Here is a 20,444-nt window from a genome sequence, read left to right as displayed (position 1 = left end):
AAATAGAAACACACACACACACACACACACACACACACACACACACACACACACACACACACACACACACACACACACACACACTCACGCACACACATACACAGACAAATCCACAAGACATGCACATTTTCCCTCTTGTGGTTCTTTTTGACCACATTTCTACACACAAAGCCAACAACTCTGATCTTTCTGTTATCATTTTAGCATTTGAAAGGAGAGAAAAGCTGCTCTGCTGCCAGCAAAGAGGTCCAGGCGATCCCTCGTTACTCGTGTGGTAAGTACAAAATGTGGTTACACACCAGTTGTAATAAAATACAAATATTAACCCAGCATCGAGAACTCTGGAGTGTTTGACAGTACTAGGAGCTTGTATAACACATGAGGCAGCGTTCATCTTGTGCGCTATATCGACTGCTGGAAAACGTTGATTTGCAAAAGCTTAAATCTTTAAAAATGCTGCAGAATCACTCGATCTGAAAGGTCCTTGTGTCCGTGGGGCTTATATTGTCATTTTTAGAAAAGCCAGATTTGGCCAGGAAGATCCACATGTTTGAGAGTCACTTAATAGGGACTTGAAACAGCTATAACCGAATGATTTTTATTGTGTGTGTGTGTGTGTGTGTGTGTGTGTGTGTGTGTGTGTATCAATAATTCACTATTTTTTCTTCAGATTTTTTCGCTCTCATGGGCAGGAATTAAAACTGGGGAAAAAATGCAACAATCTCTTTAATCATTTTGCATTGTATTATATTTTAAATTCAAGCTACAAAACTCACATTTCAAATGTCATAATTTTTGTTTTATGTGTTGAGTCTCTCTGTTTATTTTAAACAATTCCTTTAAATAATTCCTTTACATTGAAAGTTCTTATCTGACACGTTGCCCTTCTTTTACTGTTTTCACCTTAGACAAAGAAGGAACAAGAACAAATGATTCCATTCCATACTTTTAATCATCTAAGGCTCCGATTAAGCAGACAAAAGGCTAAAGATGGCTAAACAAATATAGGAGAGAAATTAATAAAGAACAAATTGTGCTCTCAAAATATCATAGTGAGATGCATCCACTGAAGGCCAATACTGTATCTCTCTCTGAGACATAGATGTGCTCAAAGTCCATGCAGAAAAAGTATTTAAATGCATGCAGAGAGAGCGATGAAAGCTGAGTGAAATAAAGAGAGAGAGAGAGAGAGAGAGAGAGAGAGAGAGAGAGAGAGAGAGAGATAAAGAGAGTGAGTTGTGTATTCACATGGCCTATTGTGTTCTCTAAATCAGCTTTATTTCACTCAGCTTGGCGTAATCGCCGGATCACACAAATGCTTCTTTAAAAACAAAGAAAAAAAAAACATTGTTAAGACTAATGAGGAGCCTCCGTTCCTCTCTTTTATTTTTAATGAATCCTTTTTTTTATTCAAGTTTTTTTATTCGGCCCCTAATTCAATTGCGGGGTCGTATACAATAAACTGGCGAAACCAAAACCAAGACTGGATCAAATAGGAAAAAAAGAAAAAGAAAATTGCATAGGCAGTGTAATTAAGAGCTGCATTAGCAAACAGCACATAGGGGAGGAATTTGAAAAGGTCTAAGAAGAAGCTGCTGTTTTGGGCTTCTAAAATCTCTGAAATATGCACGCTGTCAAGAAACTTTTTTCCCCCCCAAACTATTTTTCAGCTTCTTGAACCCTCGAACCCGTGGCTGGGTCCAATTGTAATCTCAGAAATGGCATTAATCAAGCCAGGGCCTCGCACGATTCTGACAAACATTAAACACAGTAAGCAGGCAATTATGTATGCATGATTTAATCGGCAACTAATTAATATGCAAATGTATTCATATGTTAGTTACTAAATTAAAAATGCAAAGCAGCCCTTATGGTGAATCTGTGATTTCTGCACAAACATGGCGTTTGAAAATAATAAAAAAAAAATAGGGAAAGGGAAAAAAAACAACATTCAGACTTCTTCAGGTTTTTTTTCTTGCTCTTCCACATGGCAACCTGTTGCTGCTGTGAACAAGTATTTATTTATTAATTGAATTAAATTTTCAAACCAAACTGAGGACATGAAATTGTTCTGAACATAGATTTTAATTATGTATCACTACAAATTAAAATAGTAATATTAACACTAAAGGGCTAGGAGCTGAAGTGAAGAATGCAGATTTATCTTAGCTTGATTTAGTTCGGCTTACAGGCTAAATGACACATGAACAATCTCAATCAGATTCATTTAAAGTCTTTTTTGTTTAAAAAGCAGTCGGCGTGCGGTTAAAGCTAAACGCTAAAAGGGCTAAGGGGCTGTACTACCTGCTCAGCTGCTGTGAAGGATTGTGGGAGATGAATAGAGGGGTCAGGTAGGGGATAATAGACTCAGAAAACCCCTTCAAATATACACACAGAGGGGAGCTGACACTTACACACTCTCTCTCGCAAACACACTCAAAGGGGCAGAAGGAAGGCTACCTGGGTGGGCAATTGACCCGAATGTTTCTCAAGTCTCTCTCCCTCTCTCTTTCTCTCTCTCTCTCTCCCTCTCGCTCTCGTCCTACTTTTGCCCTGTTTTTTGTTTCATGTATCTCTTTCTCGGATTAGGAAACAGTTTTTGTAATTCGTCCCGGTAAGGAAAAGAATAGTGTCATGCCAAAGCCCCTTTCCCATCCTCTCTATTGCTCTCACCATCCTTCATTCCTACCCTCTTTCTCTCTGCGTCCGGCCCTCTCTCTCCTCCTCACTTGGCGTGAACTGAACTTTCCCCGCAGTGTTGGATGGCACTGAGGCCCGAACGCTCCCCCTAAATCAGAGCTTGTGGAAGATGCTTCTTTGATGTGAGGGGGGATAAATTTCAGTGTGACACAAGCCACACATTTTTATTATTATTTAGTAAAACTGATAACAATATCCTCCTTTATTATTATCTAATATTCACAATAGTCCTTACCCAAAGCTTGGACAATACAAACCTTCGCCTTGCCAATAAAATGAGCCGATGACCGTCACTTCGTTTTTTGCCAACCTTTAGTGGTCCATCCTGCCATCTCTCTCTCTCTCTCTCTCTCTCTCTCTCTCTCTCTCTGTTTTCTCTGTATCTTTCAGCCACCACACAAATGACCCTGACCAATGCATGTTCTCTTCTGTATCACAACCTTATGAGACTTAGCTCTCAGACACCGCATGGGAGAAAAACGGAACAACATCTAACAACAACAACCATAACAACAACAACAACAACAACAACAACAATAATAATAATAATTATTATTATTAATGTCCTGAAATTAGTGACAATTTCTTCTATTTCCTCTAAGTCTCTACAAAGGTCCTATAGACTTTTCACTCCTCCAGCCCTATAGACTTTTCAAACAAAATACTGACATTTCCTGATGTCTTGTGTTATAAACATGTTATAGATGCTGTGTTACCGTTTTCTGTCCGTACATTATGTGCTGTAACCACGCCAATCTGCACAGAACTCTTACTCTATCCCTGACATACTGTTACTGACGGTGATCACAGTACTTGTATTTGTGCACTTTTTGTATTTGATTAGATGTAGCTGGATGTTGTGTAACTATGACTATGTTTACATGTGCACCTGAGCTACTGAAAAGTCTGCTGGACATCTTCAGGAAATAGAATACTGCAGTACTGCATGTGCAACACACACACACACACACACACACACACACACACACACACACACACACACACACACACACACACACACACACACACACACACACAGCCCAGTGATAACCTCAATACAGAAAGTGTAATGTGTTTCCCACAGTCATGTGTGTGTGCAGAAAATATTACAAGCATTTTAACATGACACACGAAATGGAATTAAAAAAAAAAAAGATCCTTTTATTAGTTTTCTATTACTCTGACTTTGGTAACTTCCATAAGATTCCCACAGAATTACTTTTCTGAAAAGAAACACTGAACAGCTGTGTAACACGTAATGCTGCTGTCACAGACAGCATGAGGAATTCATCACCGCATGACTACATTACTTTTTCTTTTTTCCTTTGGCCAAAATATTCGGGACCGCTCTGTTATCTGCAGCTGCAGCTGAACAAAAGTTCCCTTTGTAAAATGTGCGTGTAAACAAACAGGATGGCGCTAATTTGATTAGTAGGGCTCACACAAAATGGCTGCCAGTGCGTTGAGCATCTTTAGGATCATTTTCACCCTGAGAATAGTATGATACACACTATGATAAATCAGATCAATCAATCAATCAATCAATCAATTCAATAAACATTTAAATTAAATCACAAATTGTTCATAACATTAATGTAAGGAGGAAACTGGAATTATTTTTTCGCATGCTTCTATTTGTAATAATCAAGATGATTAAAAAAAACGTATTCTTTAATATTTATTATATTCATTTATAATTATAACAACCTATATAACAATAATTATTATAATCAATAATAATTCATCTAAAAACATATTTTAAAAAAATAAGTGTTTAAAAATCTTTTTGTATAAATCTTTTGAGCAAATATTTCATGCGCTGTTTTACTTCACAATCCAAATATACAGAAATTAAACACACACACACACACACACACACACACACACACACACACACACACACACACACACACACACACACACACACACCAGTCCCGTTTTTCCCTTTCCAAGCTGAAACATCATTCATATTCTTTTTCTTCCTGATAATATATTCCACTCTTCTCTAGCATTTGTAGGGATTAGCATTTATTAGCAGCACTTGTCTCAGATATGATTGTGTGTTTGACAGCGAGGCAGAAAGTGCATCGCTTTCACTCTTCTAGGTGAAAACGGTAGCGTGAGAGCGAGATACAAACATCTCTCTCTTGCGCTCCTTTTTCTTCTACGGACGTTTGGAGGGCAGACATTTTCGAATCGGGAAAATTTGGTCTGATGCCAATGACCCGACATGCCCGCGGTCAGAGAACGACTGCTCCTGCTCTTTCTTTCTCTCACACACACATGCAGAAATTAAAAACAATATACAACACTCTGTCTCTTCACCCTTTTTTTTAGTTACCAAAAAAATAAATACAAAGCATATTTCCTTTCAAAGTATTTACTTATTTCTATTTCTCCCATAAACCCAGCGATTATTAACCATTATATAATTTTATTCCTGTAAAAAAAAATTTTTTGTGTTAATGTCACACAGAGACAATTATAAAGAGGTTTTTTTTTTTATACCCTACTGGTATAGCTATATCTGCAGGGAAATGGACTCACAGCTGTTTCTGTTTCTTTTCTTTTTTTCTTCTCTTTTTTTGAAATTCATTTAGAAAAGAGATGAAAGAAATGCATGAAGTCATCTAATGGTACATTCTGCTTCAGCTCACACATATGTTTAGACTCAGTCATTTTTTTGTTTTAACACACGCACACACACACACTTACCCACTTTTCCTGTCTTTTCCCGATAAATATAAACAGAGAATATGAATCATGTGATGCAAATAATAAATAATATTGCCTGAATTTCTTAATGACAACATTAATTATAATAGTGTTGAAAAGACTGAAGAAAGCAAGAGTATTAGGTTTGTGTGCCTCATGCACAAAACTGTGGGATTAACATCAACATATATATTTATTTATTATTATAAATTTGTGGGAAAGTTTCAAGTAAGGTAAAGTTATTATTTACTATGTATATAGGTTCATTTGAAATATTATTTATTCATTTATTTACACAAAATTAGAAGACGACCCAGGAAAAATGTTCGAGCATTGCGCTGTTCAGGGAGACACAAAGTCTATAGGTTCTGGCCTGGGAAAATAAAACACACACACACACAAACACACACACACACACACACACAAACACACATACACACACACACCATCCATACACAATTCCCACTCTCTGGTTCCTAAGACAACGCTGACGGTGACAGCTGGTGTTGCAGCGGCCATTTTCTTTTTCCCCCCTCAAGTTTTGGGCCTTGGCCAACACCTCACCGCCACCCGCTCAAGAGCCTGTCAATCAGTCCCATCACCATGGAGACACATCTCTTTCCCTCTCTCACCTCTCTTTCTTTTCCTCCCCAATCTCTGTAAGAACTCACTGCAAATGGCGGGTCTCAGATTCACGCCAGTGTTTTGCAGGTCTGATGCTTATTTGCTGCCGGGGTTTTTTTAGTAGTTGTTTCGTTTTTTGTTGTTTTTTTTGCATTACTTATGTTGCCCATGTTTCCCAGCAGGCTGTACCTTTTGGCCAGCATGAGAGTGGTCTAGGAGGCCAGCTGGAACAACCAGCAATTACAATTTCATCATAGATGAGAAACAGACAGACAGTGAGAGAGGACTAGCAGTAGCTCTGTCTGGAAATGTCATTGAGGCTCATGAGGTCAGCGACACGGCAGTAAAGTGGCATTAGCTCTTATAAACCTCTGCTAGCCTTTATTAAAACACTTTACAGAATTAAATACCATTTGCTTCCTTAAAGACAAAAGAGTTTTACCGACAAAGACGATGAAAGCGACAGCATGATGACACAATATCATCCAGGAAATTACTTTAACGTTGTGACTGAATGAATAAAATGACTTTGTCTAATGCTGTGTATTTACTTTTTCCAGCTAGCAGACACATTCAAGTGAATTTCACATAATGCAGAATACAGCCGAAGCACAGAGCAGAAAAATTTAGGGTTTATGGTTTCACTCCAGGGTTCAAACAAATTTCCGTTCTCTAGCACAAGAATCTTTAGGGCAGTGCTCAGGTGCTACCAGTTAAAGAAAAAAAATGCCAAAAATGGAAGAAAAGAAAAAACCCAGCCTGCAAAGCCTTAGGCATCCTGAAGGGGGCAGACCAGTTCAGGGAACAGGGATTAAAGCACACACAAGAGAATAAGTCCCGACTGTGCCTTCTGCTAGACCTAACTTAATTTAATTAACGCTGTCGACTTTAAACAAACTCTGATATGCACTCAGTGGAGAGAGAACGATGAGAGTCGGGTGAAAATAAAGCTCCTCAAGGACGAACTCGAGAGATCCTTTCACGTTTCATAAATGACTGATGTGTTTTAGAAGGGGAAAAAAAGGAAAAATGAAACATACTCCGAATTTGTAAAACTATTGGTGAACAAGGTAATTTTTATACCACAAAATGTGCTCCTAATTAATAAGAATCCCATTCCCATTTCACCGATCCCATCCTTGCCACTTTTGTTCAAAATATTCTTTTTAAAAATAAAAACAGCCATATAAGTACCTTTGATTGGCGCATTATTGGCAATCTGGTAAATAAATGTAATAAACAGACACTGCCATACTGTAGTACAGTTTACTTACAAGATATTACCTGTGGGGGTGAAATTAGAGGTCACGGTTTTAAACATAGTGCCTTGTGGATAATTTATTAAATTACTTTTAATTAAACTTTATTAAAAAACATAAACAGGCACAAAAAAAATATGCCATCGGTGAATTATTTCTTAATACGAGTATCATGTCAATTAAAAAATACAATTTTGAAAAAAAAAAAATATTTAATTGATCTCAGAACGTGGGATACGTTCACTACTGAATGTTTCTATCGCAAAATGTTTTATTAAAATGTCTAGTGGAAGCAGGGGGGAAAAAAATTGTCAATACGTATGAAAATGCAATAAACAAATTGCAAAGAAAAATACAGCAATGACCATCTGCTCACAAACAAACAAGCAAAAACTGAAACAAAAACTGCTTGAACAGTCCCACATAGCAACCCCCCCCCCCAATAAAAAAAGAATTCCATTAAACAAGGACACAAAAACACACTGCAACAGCAGCGTCGAGCATATGAAAAGTACGCATAAACATACACGTCGGCATGTGTCCGTCAAAAAGGAACACACTTTTGCTTATGGATTTTGAAAACAAGCAACGCACACAGAGGAGCACCTTAGATCAGAGTCAGAATGTGAAAAAGCTCAAAACTCGTTTACTGACTATTTCGATACGAACACCTTCACCTTAACATGTGCGACCGCGAGGACATTTCAATACACAGAGTTGCTGCAAACATAACTGTCATCAATACACTGGCTGATGTGTTATGGCATATGCGGACTGGTATGTGTGAGAACCAGCGTGGATGGTAAAAACATTACTGCGCTGAAGTCAGACTGACAAAGAACAGGAGGAATAAAAAAGCACGACTTACCGAGGATGGCAGGCCTGGAGGAACTTTACGCACTTTCTTTGTCTGGACCTCTGAAAAATGAAAAGATTTTTTTTTTCATCTTCTGATGTCATGTAACACATTTCAGATAAGAGAACTACATTTTAACCATGAGACAGGTGATATGACATGCCAGCTGCCGTTTTATATATACGACATAAAAAATAAACAAAATCCAAGACCTGGCAAAACAACCCGAAATGAAGGTAACTAGGTTTGGTGTTTTTTGAAGGAGGAGGAGGGGATGTGTGTCTGCATGTGTGCATGAAAAGGTGAGACTTTCATGAGATATGAAAAGAAGTGCAAATTGCCAGGAGGGCATCGAGGCTCGAACCTCGAAGCCTGATTTCTGAAGCACTACCATATTTAGATTCTTTTAAAAAATCTAATTATGCTATGTGTAAAGTTTGGTGGCAAACACTGGGACAGTGAACAAAGTGCAAGTGATTTAATCATTTAAATACAAAATGCATTCATTTTAATTAAAGTGCACAAAAAAGTTACATTCAAATAATAATAAGAAAAACAAATGTATTATAAATAAATAAATAAATAAATAAATAAATAAATAAATAAATAAATAAATAAATAAATAAAAAAAAAGACCTATATAAAGACCTGTCTGTAAAACAACACAATTACAGACAGGTGACAAATTAAAGGAAAAGGCAGTTGTGCTGTTCAGGACATTTTGCTTGTCGTCTTCTCCTCTTGTCTCCTTAACAGGAAGTCGAAACAGAGTTTCTGTGACTGATCACCTTTATCCTAAGTTGAAACACTTCTACCTTGCTGGGTGTGGTCTCTTCCACGATGACTCCACCCGTATCCACAGGCGCCCGAGGGCTCACAGAATGCTTTGGTATGAAGGAAGATGATGTAACTTGAATGCTATGGTTTTCACAGTTGCCAGCTCACAACTCAACTGTACATGCTTGAAAGATTTTGGAGTGATGTTTTAGACAGCGCTCTCCACTACCATTGTCATCAAAATCATCATCATCTAAAACCAACCAAGGGAAAATCTTCTGGAAGGTGCCCATCGCTCCAGTACAGACGCAGAGATGTGTAGACACTGAGATGTGTAGCCATTAAAGCTGTTCTAAAGGCTTGTCTTGACCCAACACTAAAACATTTGATGCAGTCTTTTTTCCTTTAATCTGTCACTGGTCTGTACAGTATGTATCTCTCTGACGTCTGCAAAAATGATTCCAAAAAATTTACCTTTATGAACAACTTTGTACTGTTTAATCATCATCATCTTCATCATCATCATCGCACTACTGATCACAATAATCACTATGAAAATAATAATGGTGATAGTGATGATGATGATGATGATAAAGAGGGTGATGTATCTTCAGGTAGTGATGATAATGCCAGACATTGTGTTAATAACAATGAGGCCAGTGGAACAAATTATGACAGGACAGAACAGATTATGAAAGACAACAGAAGAGTGATGTTGGTGATAACGACAATGATGTTTATGTTACCCATAGAGTCGCTGTGCATGGGTCTTCGCCGCTGGTTGCTGCTGTAGTGCTGATAATACTGAGAGCCTGGTTTAGTGGGGGAAACTGTCCCGGGACTCACCATTCCCATCTCACCCCCCATGATGCTCTGCTGCACCACAGACATGCATGTGCACACACACACACACACACACACACACACACACACACACACACACACACACACACACACACACACACACACACACACACAAACACACGCACTTTATTAATAGCAAGATTTCAAAATGAATACAAAATTGAACTTAACAAAATTTCAAATAATACAAATACGCCAGCTTCAATGCATTCAGAATACGAAATTTAGAACACAAATCCTTTAGCTGCAACTATGAAGAGCTTTACAAATCACACGCCATGAGGGACACAGTGCTCACAGTGCTTCTGCGTTAAACAAGTGATCAAAGTGGCATGCATGATAAAAATACACACAAAGCTGAATGAAAAACGGCGATAGAGTAAAAATGATGGTCGAGATACACAGTAGTGCTCGAATATTATTTATACGTTTCTTCTCAGTAAGCGCTTTATCCTGGTCTGTGTTGTGAGTCTAGTCTGAGAACACTGCGAGTAAAAGAAGAACACACAACACAAGGCATGCACATCCACTTTCAAGACTAGGGGCAATTTGAAGACACTAAACTAAATACCAGCTAGTTAATTGAGAGGTGAGAGGAAACCTGAACACATGGAGAAAATGTACGCAGGCGCGAAGAAAATGTTCAAAAAAACCACACTACCCACTGCATCATCGTGCCACCTATCTCCATATCATAATACATAATCATAATGAGGTAATTCTGTGTAATGTTCAGTTACGTATAATCTGTTATATTACGCCTCCACATGATTTACAACGAGCCAATTAAACAAATCACTCCAGTGAACTTAACACAAAGCAAATCTGAGTAAAGAGGAAAAATCCTGCAGTACATAAGAATACCTAAAAAAAAAAGTATGTCTATAACACGTTTATTTTTACATTTAAGTTAGAATTGTGTGTTTGTGTGTCAGATGTTAAAAAAGCACACACTTACCCTGATCAAGCACATCCTCTCATTAATCTCCCTGTTAGGGTAATTCTGTGCTTTTAACGCCTTCTCTAACCCACTACATGATCATTTTTCTACTAGGAAAACAAAAAAAGCAGGATATCTGCCCATGCTGAAAGTAAGTTTGAAAGAGAGAGAAAGAGGAGAAAGTGTGAGTGAGAGTGCATGATAACTCCCCCCTTGCAAAAAAAAAAAGTTTGTAGAGTTAACTCGCTTGTTACCGGCTGTTAATTAGTAGAGTTGATCGAGAAGAGATAAGTGTTTGGTCTAATCTAAATTCCAATCACTGACTTAGACACAACAGACTTTAGTGATGCTCCGCTAGGCCACCATTCACATGCAAAACACCATTAAATGGGCCAATTAAGGGCCACAGGAGCCCCCAACCCCGCCCCCCATCTTTCACATGTTAAAACAAAAGAGGCCTTGTCTTAAATAAAGTCACTGGCCCCCTTCCCTCCCTCCAGGGTACGTAGTTAAGGAGCTTTTTTTAGTCGGGGTGAAGGGGGCTTTGGCTAAAACAAAAGCGTCTCGTCTCGTCTCAGAGACACTTTTCTCAAGCCCGGCGACGTCGTCTTGGCAACTAGACAGGGAAATAAATAAATAATTGAAGGATGTGCAGAGCACTCCCATGGTCAAAGTTGGGCATCTAGGGCATCAATTTCAACAATTCCATGCTCGCTGATTCCAGACCTGGCACTGTAGTACCCAGCTGGCATCCAGGAGAAAATATTAACAAAGATAAATGGGGAACACCTGAAGCGGCATGAAGGATTAACACTCGGCGTTAATAACAGTGGAGCACAATGCCTACTTGGCCACCAAATGATGATTACAAAAAATGGAAAAGACATTAGCATAATTACAAAAGTGCAACAAACAAAAATGTAAACAGTGTGTTGGGATAAGAGGAAGAAACATAGACAGAGACAAAGCTGAAAAGCCAAAAATGGAGCTAGTTAGGCAGTGAAGTGGAGGAAAGAAGAGAATGTCTATATGAATGAGTGAGTGGGTAATGAGCAGGTGAACATGTGGGTGAGTTTGTGTGAATGGTGAATTAATATGCGTGTTTCTATACCGAACTCTATGCCAGAAAACTGTGAGATTTGATTGTTTCCTGCTACACCATATTTCCAAAAACCTGTTCCTGATTCTAGTCAGCAAATCAGGATCGAGCTTCTACTCCTGAGTTGCTGACTGTTTAAACACATAGCTTACAGCCTCAGTCACAGCAAAATAAAATAAAATATAAAACTAATATCTATATATTAATTTAGTTTTGTATATTAATCTATATACTCTTTAGTTTTGTAACTTTGATGACAACATAACGTACAAATGAGGGTTTTATAAGTGGATTCCTGTGTGTGTGTGTGTGTGTGTGTGTGTGTGTGTGTGTGTGTGTGTGTGTGTGTGTGTGTGTGTGTGTGTGTGTGTGTGTGTGTGTGTGTTAGTTAGTTACAGCAAAGTTTCCCATCGCAGTCTGTCAGCTCCCTCTGTAGGGAATTGAGTCCCAAAGGAGGGGTTTAAGGAACACCCGAACGACAAGGCACACTCGTGCACAAACGCTCTTGCCTTTAAACTGATGCTAAGCCACTTCAGGATGAGTGCAGTGTGAGTCACGGAAGTTCACTCCCTGTCCAATGTACAGTGATCAAACTGCTGCTTAATGACCACAGACAGCTCTCCCACTGACCCTCACACACACACACACACACACACACACACACACACACACACACACACACACACACACACACACACACACACAGAACAGAAAAGACATTCATTCTCTCGAATTCACTACACAATATGGGTTCCTTAGACAGACAGACAGACAGACAGACAGACAGACAGACAGACAGACAGACAGACAGACAGACAGATAGATAAACCTCAGCCAATGCTCTGTTGTATGCTTGCTTAAATATTGAATAGTGTGATGCAGCTCTGTGTGTGTGTGTGTGTGTGTGTGTGTGTGTGTGTGTGTGTGTGTGTGTGTGTGTGTGTGTGTGTGTGTGAGAGAGAGAGAGAGGGGGGGGAGAGAGAGAGAGAGAGAGAGAGAGAGAGAGAGAGAGAGAGAGAGAGAGAAGGAGATATATGTAAACTTTATAAAATTGCCAGTAGTGCTGATTTACCCTGCCCCCAAACTCTATCACACACAAACACACACAAAAACTACATCTTGATGACAAATAAAAGACAGCAAGCTTTGATGCTGATGACTACACTGCTAGAAGAAAGGAGAAAAGAAAAAACAGAAATACAAACACTGCATTCATGTGTGTGTGAACAAGGCAAAATGTGTGTATGTGTGTGTGTTTGTGTGTGTGTGTGTGTGTGTGTGTGTGTGTGTGTGTGTGTGTGTGTGTGTGTGTGTGTGTGTGTGTGTGCGCGCGCATGTGTGTGTGTGTGTGTGTGAGTGAAGGTGTCAGGCTCACTAAAGCAGATTCTTGACAGATCGGACCTGCTCTTTATCCACTAGCAGCTGCTGTGGCATGCTAACTGCTAATGTGCTGTTTGATCTGAACACATCTGAACGGGAAAAACCCAGCCTCTTTACATCCTCTGTCTTTCCCTCTCTTTTTCTAGCTCCCTCTCAACAGCATGGTTTTAATGACCTCTCCACTCCAGATCCGGACCAGCCGGTATTCACACTTTTCTTTTTGATTTTATGCCCTGCAGCCAAGCAGCTCAACATCGCAAAACAATCATCCTCAAACATATAGAATCATGTCATGTCTCAAGTACAACAAAACTGCATGAGAGAGTTACAGATTGCTATTTAGCTACATTTTCACAAAATGACCTCGTGACTGCAATCAAAACATGAAATGTGAAGTAAAAAAAAAAGTTCTGATGCCTAATGAACAATGAATATAAATAATGCAAACGTGCCCTGAGAAAACTGCTTGAGATGGTTGATGATAAAATAAAATAACCTGTCTAATAGCAATGGCAGATGTGTCTAAATTATTACAGACAGCCTCTGGGGAGGCCTTACTGTAGATTTAAAAAAGGAGGAAAAAACACAGCTGTTGCACATGAACACTACCGTCATATTACCCACATGTTTGGACACGAGAGCGTGAGAGAGAGAGAGGGGGGAGCACACAAGAGTGAGAGAGAGAGCACATGTGAGAGAGTGAAAGAGAGAGCAAGAGATAAAGAGAGAGAGATAAAGAGAGAGAGAGAGAGAGAGAGAGAGAGAGAGAGAGAGACAGAGGGCAAGAGATAGAGAGAGAGAGAGAGAGAGAGAGAGAGAGAGAGCAGCTGCAACATAGTGTCTATGTAGAAGTAAATGACTAGAAGTTTCACATTACTATTGACATTGAGATTCTTTAGCTTCAAGCTGAAGATGCTAAAAGGTTTTAAGCCACATAATCACTTAAAAGACATTAAACATAAGAAAGACATATTTTCACAATCAACTGCGCTGAAAGTTGCCTGACATGCAACTAATCTGTCTCTGAAAAGACGCCTGTGCAGAAGTGTGTACTCACATGTGGAACAGTGAACAAATCACATAATAGAAACCTAAACATTTACTGAATTAATAGATTTTTTTTAAACAGTCTCCAGTGTTAGAGTTGGGAAACAATCAGAAATAATGCTTTAACTTTTTCAAAAAAAGTTAAAGCATTATTTCTGATTGTTTCTGATAGTTTTCTGTTGTGTCTATTTATTTTCCTTTAAATGGACACAACAGAAAACTATCAGAACGCCCCTGTCCGAGAGACAAAGGAGCGAAACCTTTGCTCTCTGGGTCAGAGGCAGGCCATACTCTTTTTTCACTATAGATGACAGTGATGTTAACACCTTTTGAGCATCTGTGCATCATGAATGTGGAAGAGGGCAGATTTCCTCTGACGAGAAATTAAAGTGATTAGAATGTATCACAACATTAAACTATAATAATAATAATAATAATAATAATAATAATAATAATAATAATAATAATAATAATAATAATAATAGTATTAGTAGTAGTAAAAGTCCACACACGAAGATCATTTGTTATGTTTTCAGATTGTTGAGTTGACCTCAACCCCACTGAATGAATTGTAACACTTGCAATGCCCTATAGCTCTTAATGAAAAAGAGACCTAAGGGCCACACAAAACTACTGGAAAGCCTTTCCAGACAAGTGGAGGCTATTAGAACAGCAAAGGAGGAACTAAATCTGGAGTGGGATGTTTAACAAGCACATACGGGTCTGATGGTCAGGTGTACAACTTTTGGCCATATAATCTACTGTAGGCATTTTTTCATGTATGCTTTAATCCCACCGTGTTGTTGTCTTTAGCATTTATCTTCTGTGTGGCAATCTCTAAGCTTCAAAGTGAAATAAATAACCTCACAACCCTGCCTGTGAAGGTCACAACATTTCTGTCTCAAAATACTTTGGGGCGTGTAATCATCCTGATGATATACATCCACATGTGCATCAAAAAAATCCACCCACACCCACCCACACACACACACACACACACACACACACACGCACTCACACACACACCATTAGTATCCAAACATTTCACAACAACCTAACATGCTAATTATCATATGCACACAGCATCAGCCTGAAAGACACCTGAATGCACTGAATGTGGATGCATCACACACCTGCCCACATGCTCCGACAACAACGATCAAACACCTTCTAGTATAAAACAGACAGAATCATTTGCACCGTTGTCGCAAATTTGCCTCCTTTCACACTGTGCCAGTGTAGGATGCCAATGTATGTGCCACTTTTTCTCATCAACTCATCAGAGCATGCGTGTGTGTGCATGTGTGTGTTTATCTACCCTTTAATGGTGTCTATGTTTCCGTTTTATCCTTAGAAAATAAGAACATTGATAAGTTGTTCTGTTGTGAATAGCCCAATCTTGATCACAACTCGCAATTTAAGAGAGTGTGAGAAAAGTGTGTGGGTCTGTGTGTGTATGTGTGTGGAAAGGAGAAAAAGAGCACTGCCTAAGAGCCCTCACATTGATTTGTGGCTCTCATCACCTTGTGGAATGTTAGCAATGGAATAGGATCTGGATGAGAAGAAACGACAGGTGAAAAAAGAGAACGGTAGCTTTTAGCCACATCTCTCTCTCTCTCTCTCTCTCTCTCTCTCTCTCTCTCTCTCTCTCTCTCACACACACACACACACACACACACACACACACACACACACACACACACACACACACACACACACACGGGCCTTTTTAAAAGGGAGCCCTTAACAAGGGGCAATTAACACGTTAACATGCAACAGGGAGACGAAAACTCTGAAAGACAAGCAGCCAAATGGAGGAGAGGAGTGATAAGCATCTCAGCAAATCACCACCCGTGAAAGAAGGAAAAAACTAAAGAAAAGGAAGACAGGAAAGAGGGGGAAAAAGTGTGAATTGCCTCTTTTTCACAGCCAAAAATAACCCGGTAAACATCTCAAGTGGAACTGCTGTAACACAAACACTAAATATGAAGTAAAGTCTCAAACACTGTCAAATCGCCTGTTTAACACAAGCGAGCGTTTTGGGAACGAAACCAAAGCAGACGATTCGACGGCTTTATTCAGAAGATTTCACATCACTAAAGCAGCTAAGTCGGTGTGTGTGTGTATTCACACACCCCAATACTGTCTCTATACAGTGGAATGTACAAGGCGTGCGTCGAAAAATACATCTGAATCTGCTTTTAATCTTAAATGCTGTTAACAGCTTGCTCATTACCCCATGACCTTGAAGCCCAATGTAAAAGAATATGTTCAGATTTGTCATGCTGTGTGTGTGTGTGTGTGTGTGTGTGTGTGTGTGTGTGTGTGTGTGTGTGTGTGTGTGTGTGTGTGTGTGTGTGTGTGCGCTCGTGTGTGTGTGAGTGCATGTGCGTATAGCTTTACTCTTGTTCACAGTTGCAAGAAGATGCATTACATTTTCATGTCCAATTGACCAAAATGTCAATGAACATAATACATTACGGTTTTTGAATATGTCCATGTACTTATTTTCGTTTTTTAAAATGTATCCTCTAGGTAGAGAGTTTTCTAAAAGCTTCATTTGTCTCAGTGTGGACGGAAGGCCAAAAGGAAGAGAAAAAGATGCATCTTCAGATTTATCCAGATTAATGTGGACGTAGACTCAGTTATATAAACCCATAAACATTAATCAATGTAGAGCTCAAGAGTAGTGCAACTTCAAAATAACATTTAAAACCCTATCATCAGTAGATCATGAGTCTGGATTCTGAAAATGAGCGCAAATCACGGATGGGAGGGAGGCATGCTCTCATTCTGTTGTCAATCAAAGTGACACAAAACATTCACACGTGTCTGTGAGCTCATGGACGTGGAAGAGAGCAAACAACACGTTCCTCCAAGTGTGTTCGAAACACTAAAAATGTCTCTGTATAACAGAATGTGATTTTAAATAATACATTTAGTATTAGAACAGAATTCAGTTTGCGACATAAGTTCAAAAGTTACAGCAATATTTATGCAGGAAATGAACCGCTCTCGTATTCAGAAAGTGGTTAAGCAGCTGCTTCTTTATCGACTGTCTGGGTATAACATCACCTGTGTGTAGACCATACCTCTGAGGTTACCTCTGATTTTTCTCAGAGTGTAGGTGTCTGAAACGGGTTTTTTTTTTTTTTCCTCTTTTCAATACTGTCCAGGCAACCTGCTTTAAATGCAAGCACTGAACTTGAAATGCAATGAAAATTGTGGGATGGAAAATGCAGATATTTTTTTTTCTGTCAAATACGGTGTACTATAATTTATAGTTTAAGCAATAAAACAATAATATAATAAGTGGACATGAATATGGCAAACATAATAATAAGCATCCAAAAAAGTTTAAATATATTGTGCTCCAAAAAATTAGTCAAAGATTGAAGCTCATGAGGGCTCATTTTAATTGAAACTTCAATATAAGCAATTTCTCCTCGGTTACATCCAATGTCTGAATATCAATGTATACAATTTCAGAAGTAACTCCACGCTACGAGTATCTAGTATACGTCATCTCTGAATACGGCCCGTAGTGCACAGTACATGATGCAAACTAATGAGTTCTTGGTAAAATGTGTCCAGTCTAAACAATAGAGGAACACAGTAATATTGTCACTGACTATCTTTCTATGTCTTTCAAGGATTTCTACAGCCACAGATCTAAAAGCAAAAAAATTATTATGCAGTTTGGACATTTGAGAGATTTGGCTATATCCCAAATCCATGCAAAAAGCCAAATCTCAAGCTTTAGCAGGTGCATGTGGGATGCTTTCATTATTCACTGCAATACTGAAATAATGCATCTCCTGCCCAAAACTCTGCTGAACTGAACACTGTAAATCAAACCAGGGCTATATCGAGCAATAAAAGGCAACTTTTGTGAGAGGGATTTATATTCATTTTGGAAAGAGGGGAAAATATCATTTCGGACAGTAGTTTTTCCTACTAGGAGCATGGACTGAGACTTAAATAAGCAATAAAGTGTGGATAAGAAAGTTTTACAAAAGCTTTAAAAGGATGTGCTCTCTCTCTCTCTCTCTCTCTCTCTCTCTCTCTCTCTCTCTCTCACTCACACACACACTCTCTCTCTCTCAAACTCATTCACATGCTCTCTCTGATGGCTGTGTCTTGTCAGCTGTCAAAAAAATAAGATTGATTTCAAAGCCAGCTAATTTTTCATAAGTGACAAGACCCTAAATTTGTCCCCTTTTTTCTAGACAGAGAAAATTCACTAACTCATCATTATCACTCCTGGTCACATTGTCTATCCATATATGAACATTAGGTGGATTTGGATGTATTATAATAAATGAATGTTATTTATTTATTCATTCATATTCATTGACTGCTATAAGTAAAATGGTGAGTAGATAAATTTCTCCCCAACTACAACAGCAACTAACAGTATGAGCATTGACAGCATTCGGGTTTTTGGATATATATAAGAAGCTACTGGAAAATAAACAGGCAGAGAGACGGACACCGTGCTGATCCTGTCCTGAAGCAGTAAAACAGTACAGCACAGTGTAGGAATTTGGCACAGAAGAATAAAGAACAGAAGCAGAAAGACAGGAGCGTTTTTGGAGAATGAAAAGAGACTCGTACCTGATGGCACCCGTGTAGGTTTGAGTCACGACTGTACGAGTACGATGCTCTTTCTGTTTTACCTGTTTAGAGAGAAAGAGAGAGAGTCATTAGTCAGTGATTTAACACCTGCAGCTGGGAAACACAACATTTCACACACACACACACACACACACACACACACACACACACACACACACACACACACACACACACACACACACACAAGCATACACTAAGCTTTGTCAAAGTCCCTCAGTGGAGGCACCTAATTATATATGAACACATGCTGCATTCAAATTTACAATACTACCCTTGGATTACAGCCAGACACTCTGAGGTCAGGACCAAATACAGCACTGAATTTGTATAGGAAAAGATGTGTCGTCTTTGCCCACTAAAGTACCCTTTATGTTTATGGGTATAGATATATGAACATGGGTTATTGTCGACTGTCTCTACTTTGTCCACTTTGAATATTCCTTATTCTTTTATACTGATGAACTATATTCTTATTACTCTTAGTTGCAAGTGCAATCTCTGTCCTTTACAGTCTCTTGTTTGGAAGTGAGAAGTTTACATTTTGGAGGCTACGTATTGTATGAGAAATATAAATACTCAAACTTTCAAACCTGCAGAAAATACATACATCAAGCAAACAAAAACAAACATAATTTGTTTATTTATTTATTTTAGTTTTATATATTATATAAAATATATATTTATATATTTTACTATTTATAATACTTTGTACATTTTCTTTATACATTATACATAATAGATCACTGAATCATAAAACCCCGAATCGTAAAAACACTAATATAAAATTAGTACAACACAATAAATAAAGTATAAAAAAGAAAAATCTTACTTAAAATGTATAAATAATTTACTGGCTGAAGTAGCATCAGATCCGAATCAGGCAATCTTCCCATGTGGACGTTTCAGTTAAGAGTAATTTCAGAGACAGTAGTTATATAAAAGGAAAATAATCCTATATCATTATCTTCTCAGCTCCAGAACATCTTATTACAAATCACTTTTGTAACGATATAAATTATTTTTGCATTCGCATATTTGCTTGACGTGCAGTGCTAAAAGGAAAATCTGCCATCTTCTCACAGTCACACAGAATTTTCCCTATGAGGGCGTTTTGGGTAGACGAACGACAACCTCTCATTACATAAAATCCCACAAATGAGAGGATTAGTCATAGGTAAATCAGTATTTTAGACCATTCAGATTATTCTCAGTCCTTACTCTTGAAGGCGGTGAATTGCCAGTGCCTCTTTTAGTAATACTGTAATAGATTATTCTATAAGAAAATGAAAAAGAAGGCAGAAAAGCACACAAAACCCCTGTACACCAGTCTTGGCAGCCAGCTACAGATGATCTCTGTCATTAGTATGCGTTATATTCAGCCATGGATGTAATACGTTTTCCTAAAACTGCTGACATGAAGAAAACAAGTTGTGTTTCTGCTTGTTTCTATCCTCCATTTGACAGATTTAATAACTCGTGTTGACAAAAGTCAACTTTATTTGATATTTCACTGCTTTATCATATTTATCCAGGTGTGTACAGATT

General features: G+C 38.5%; 1 protein-coding gene across 1 annotated transcript in view; it reads right to left on the bottom strand.

The window, feature by feature from the left end:
- LOC113633985 (transcription factor 4) overlaps positions 1-20,444 on the bottom strand; it is a 150,628-nt gene that overhangs the window by 64,132 nt on the left and 66,052 nt on the right. Inside the window, exons 6-8 of the mRNA XM_027132696.2 lie at positions 18,879-18,940; positions 9,678-9,804; positions 8,167-8,216 (exon numbers count right to left, since the gene is read on the bottom strand). Of these exons, the coding sequence (XP_026988497.1) occupies positions 8,167-8,216; positions 9,678-9,804; positions 18,879-18,940 (239 nt within the window). The remainder of the gene's footprint in view (positions 1-8,166; positions 8,217-9,677; positions 9,805-18,878; positions 18,941-20,444) is intronic.

This window comes from Tachysurus fulvidraco, chromosome 21 (genome assembly GCF_022655615.1).
Source record: "Tachysurus fulvidraco isolate hzauxx_2018 chromosome 21, HZAU_PFXX_2.0, whole genome shotgun sequence".
Taxonomy (NCBI): Eukaryota; Metazoa; Chordata; class Actinopteri; order Siluriformes; family Bagridae; genus Tachysurus; species Tachysurus fulvidraco.
Note: the sequence above shows the minus strand (reverse complement) of the source record. Positions and strands in the feature narration are given on the sequence as shown.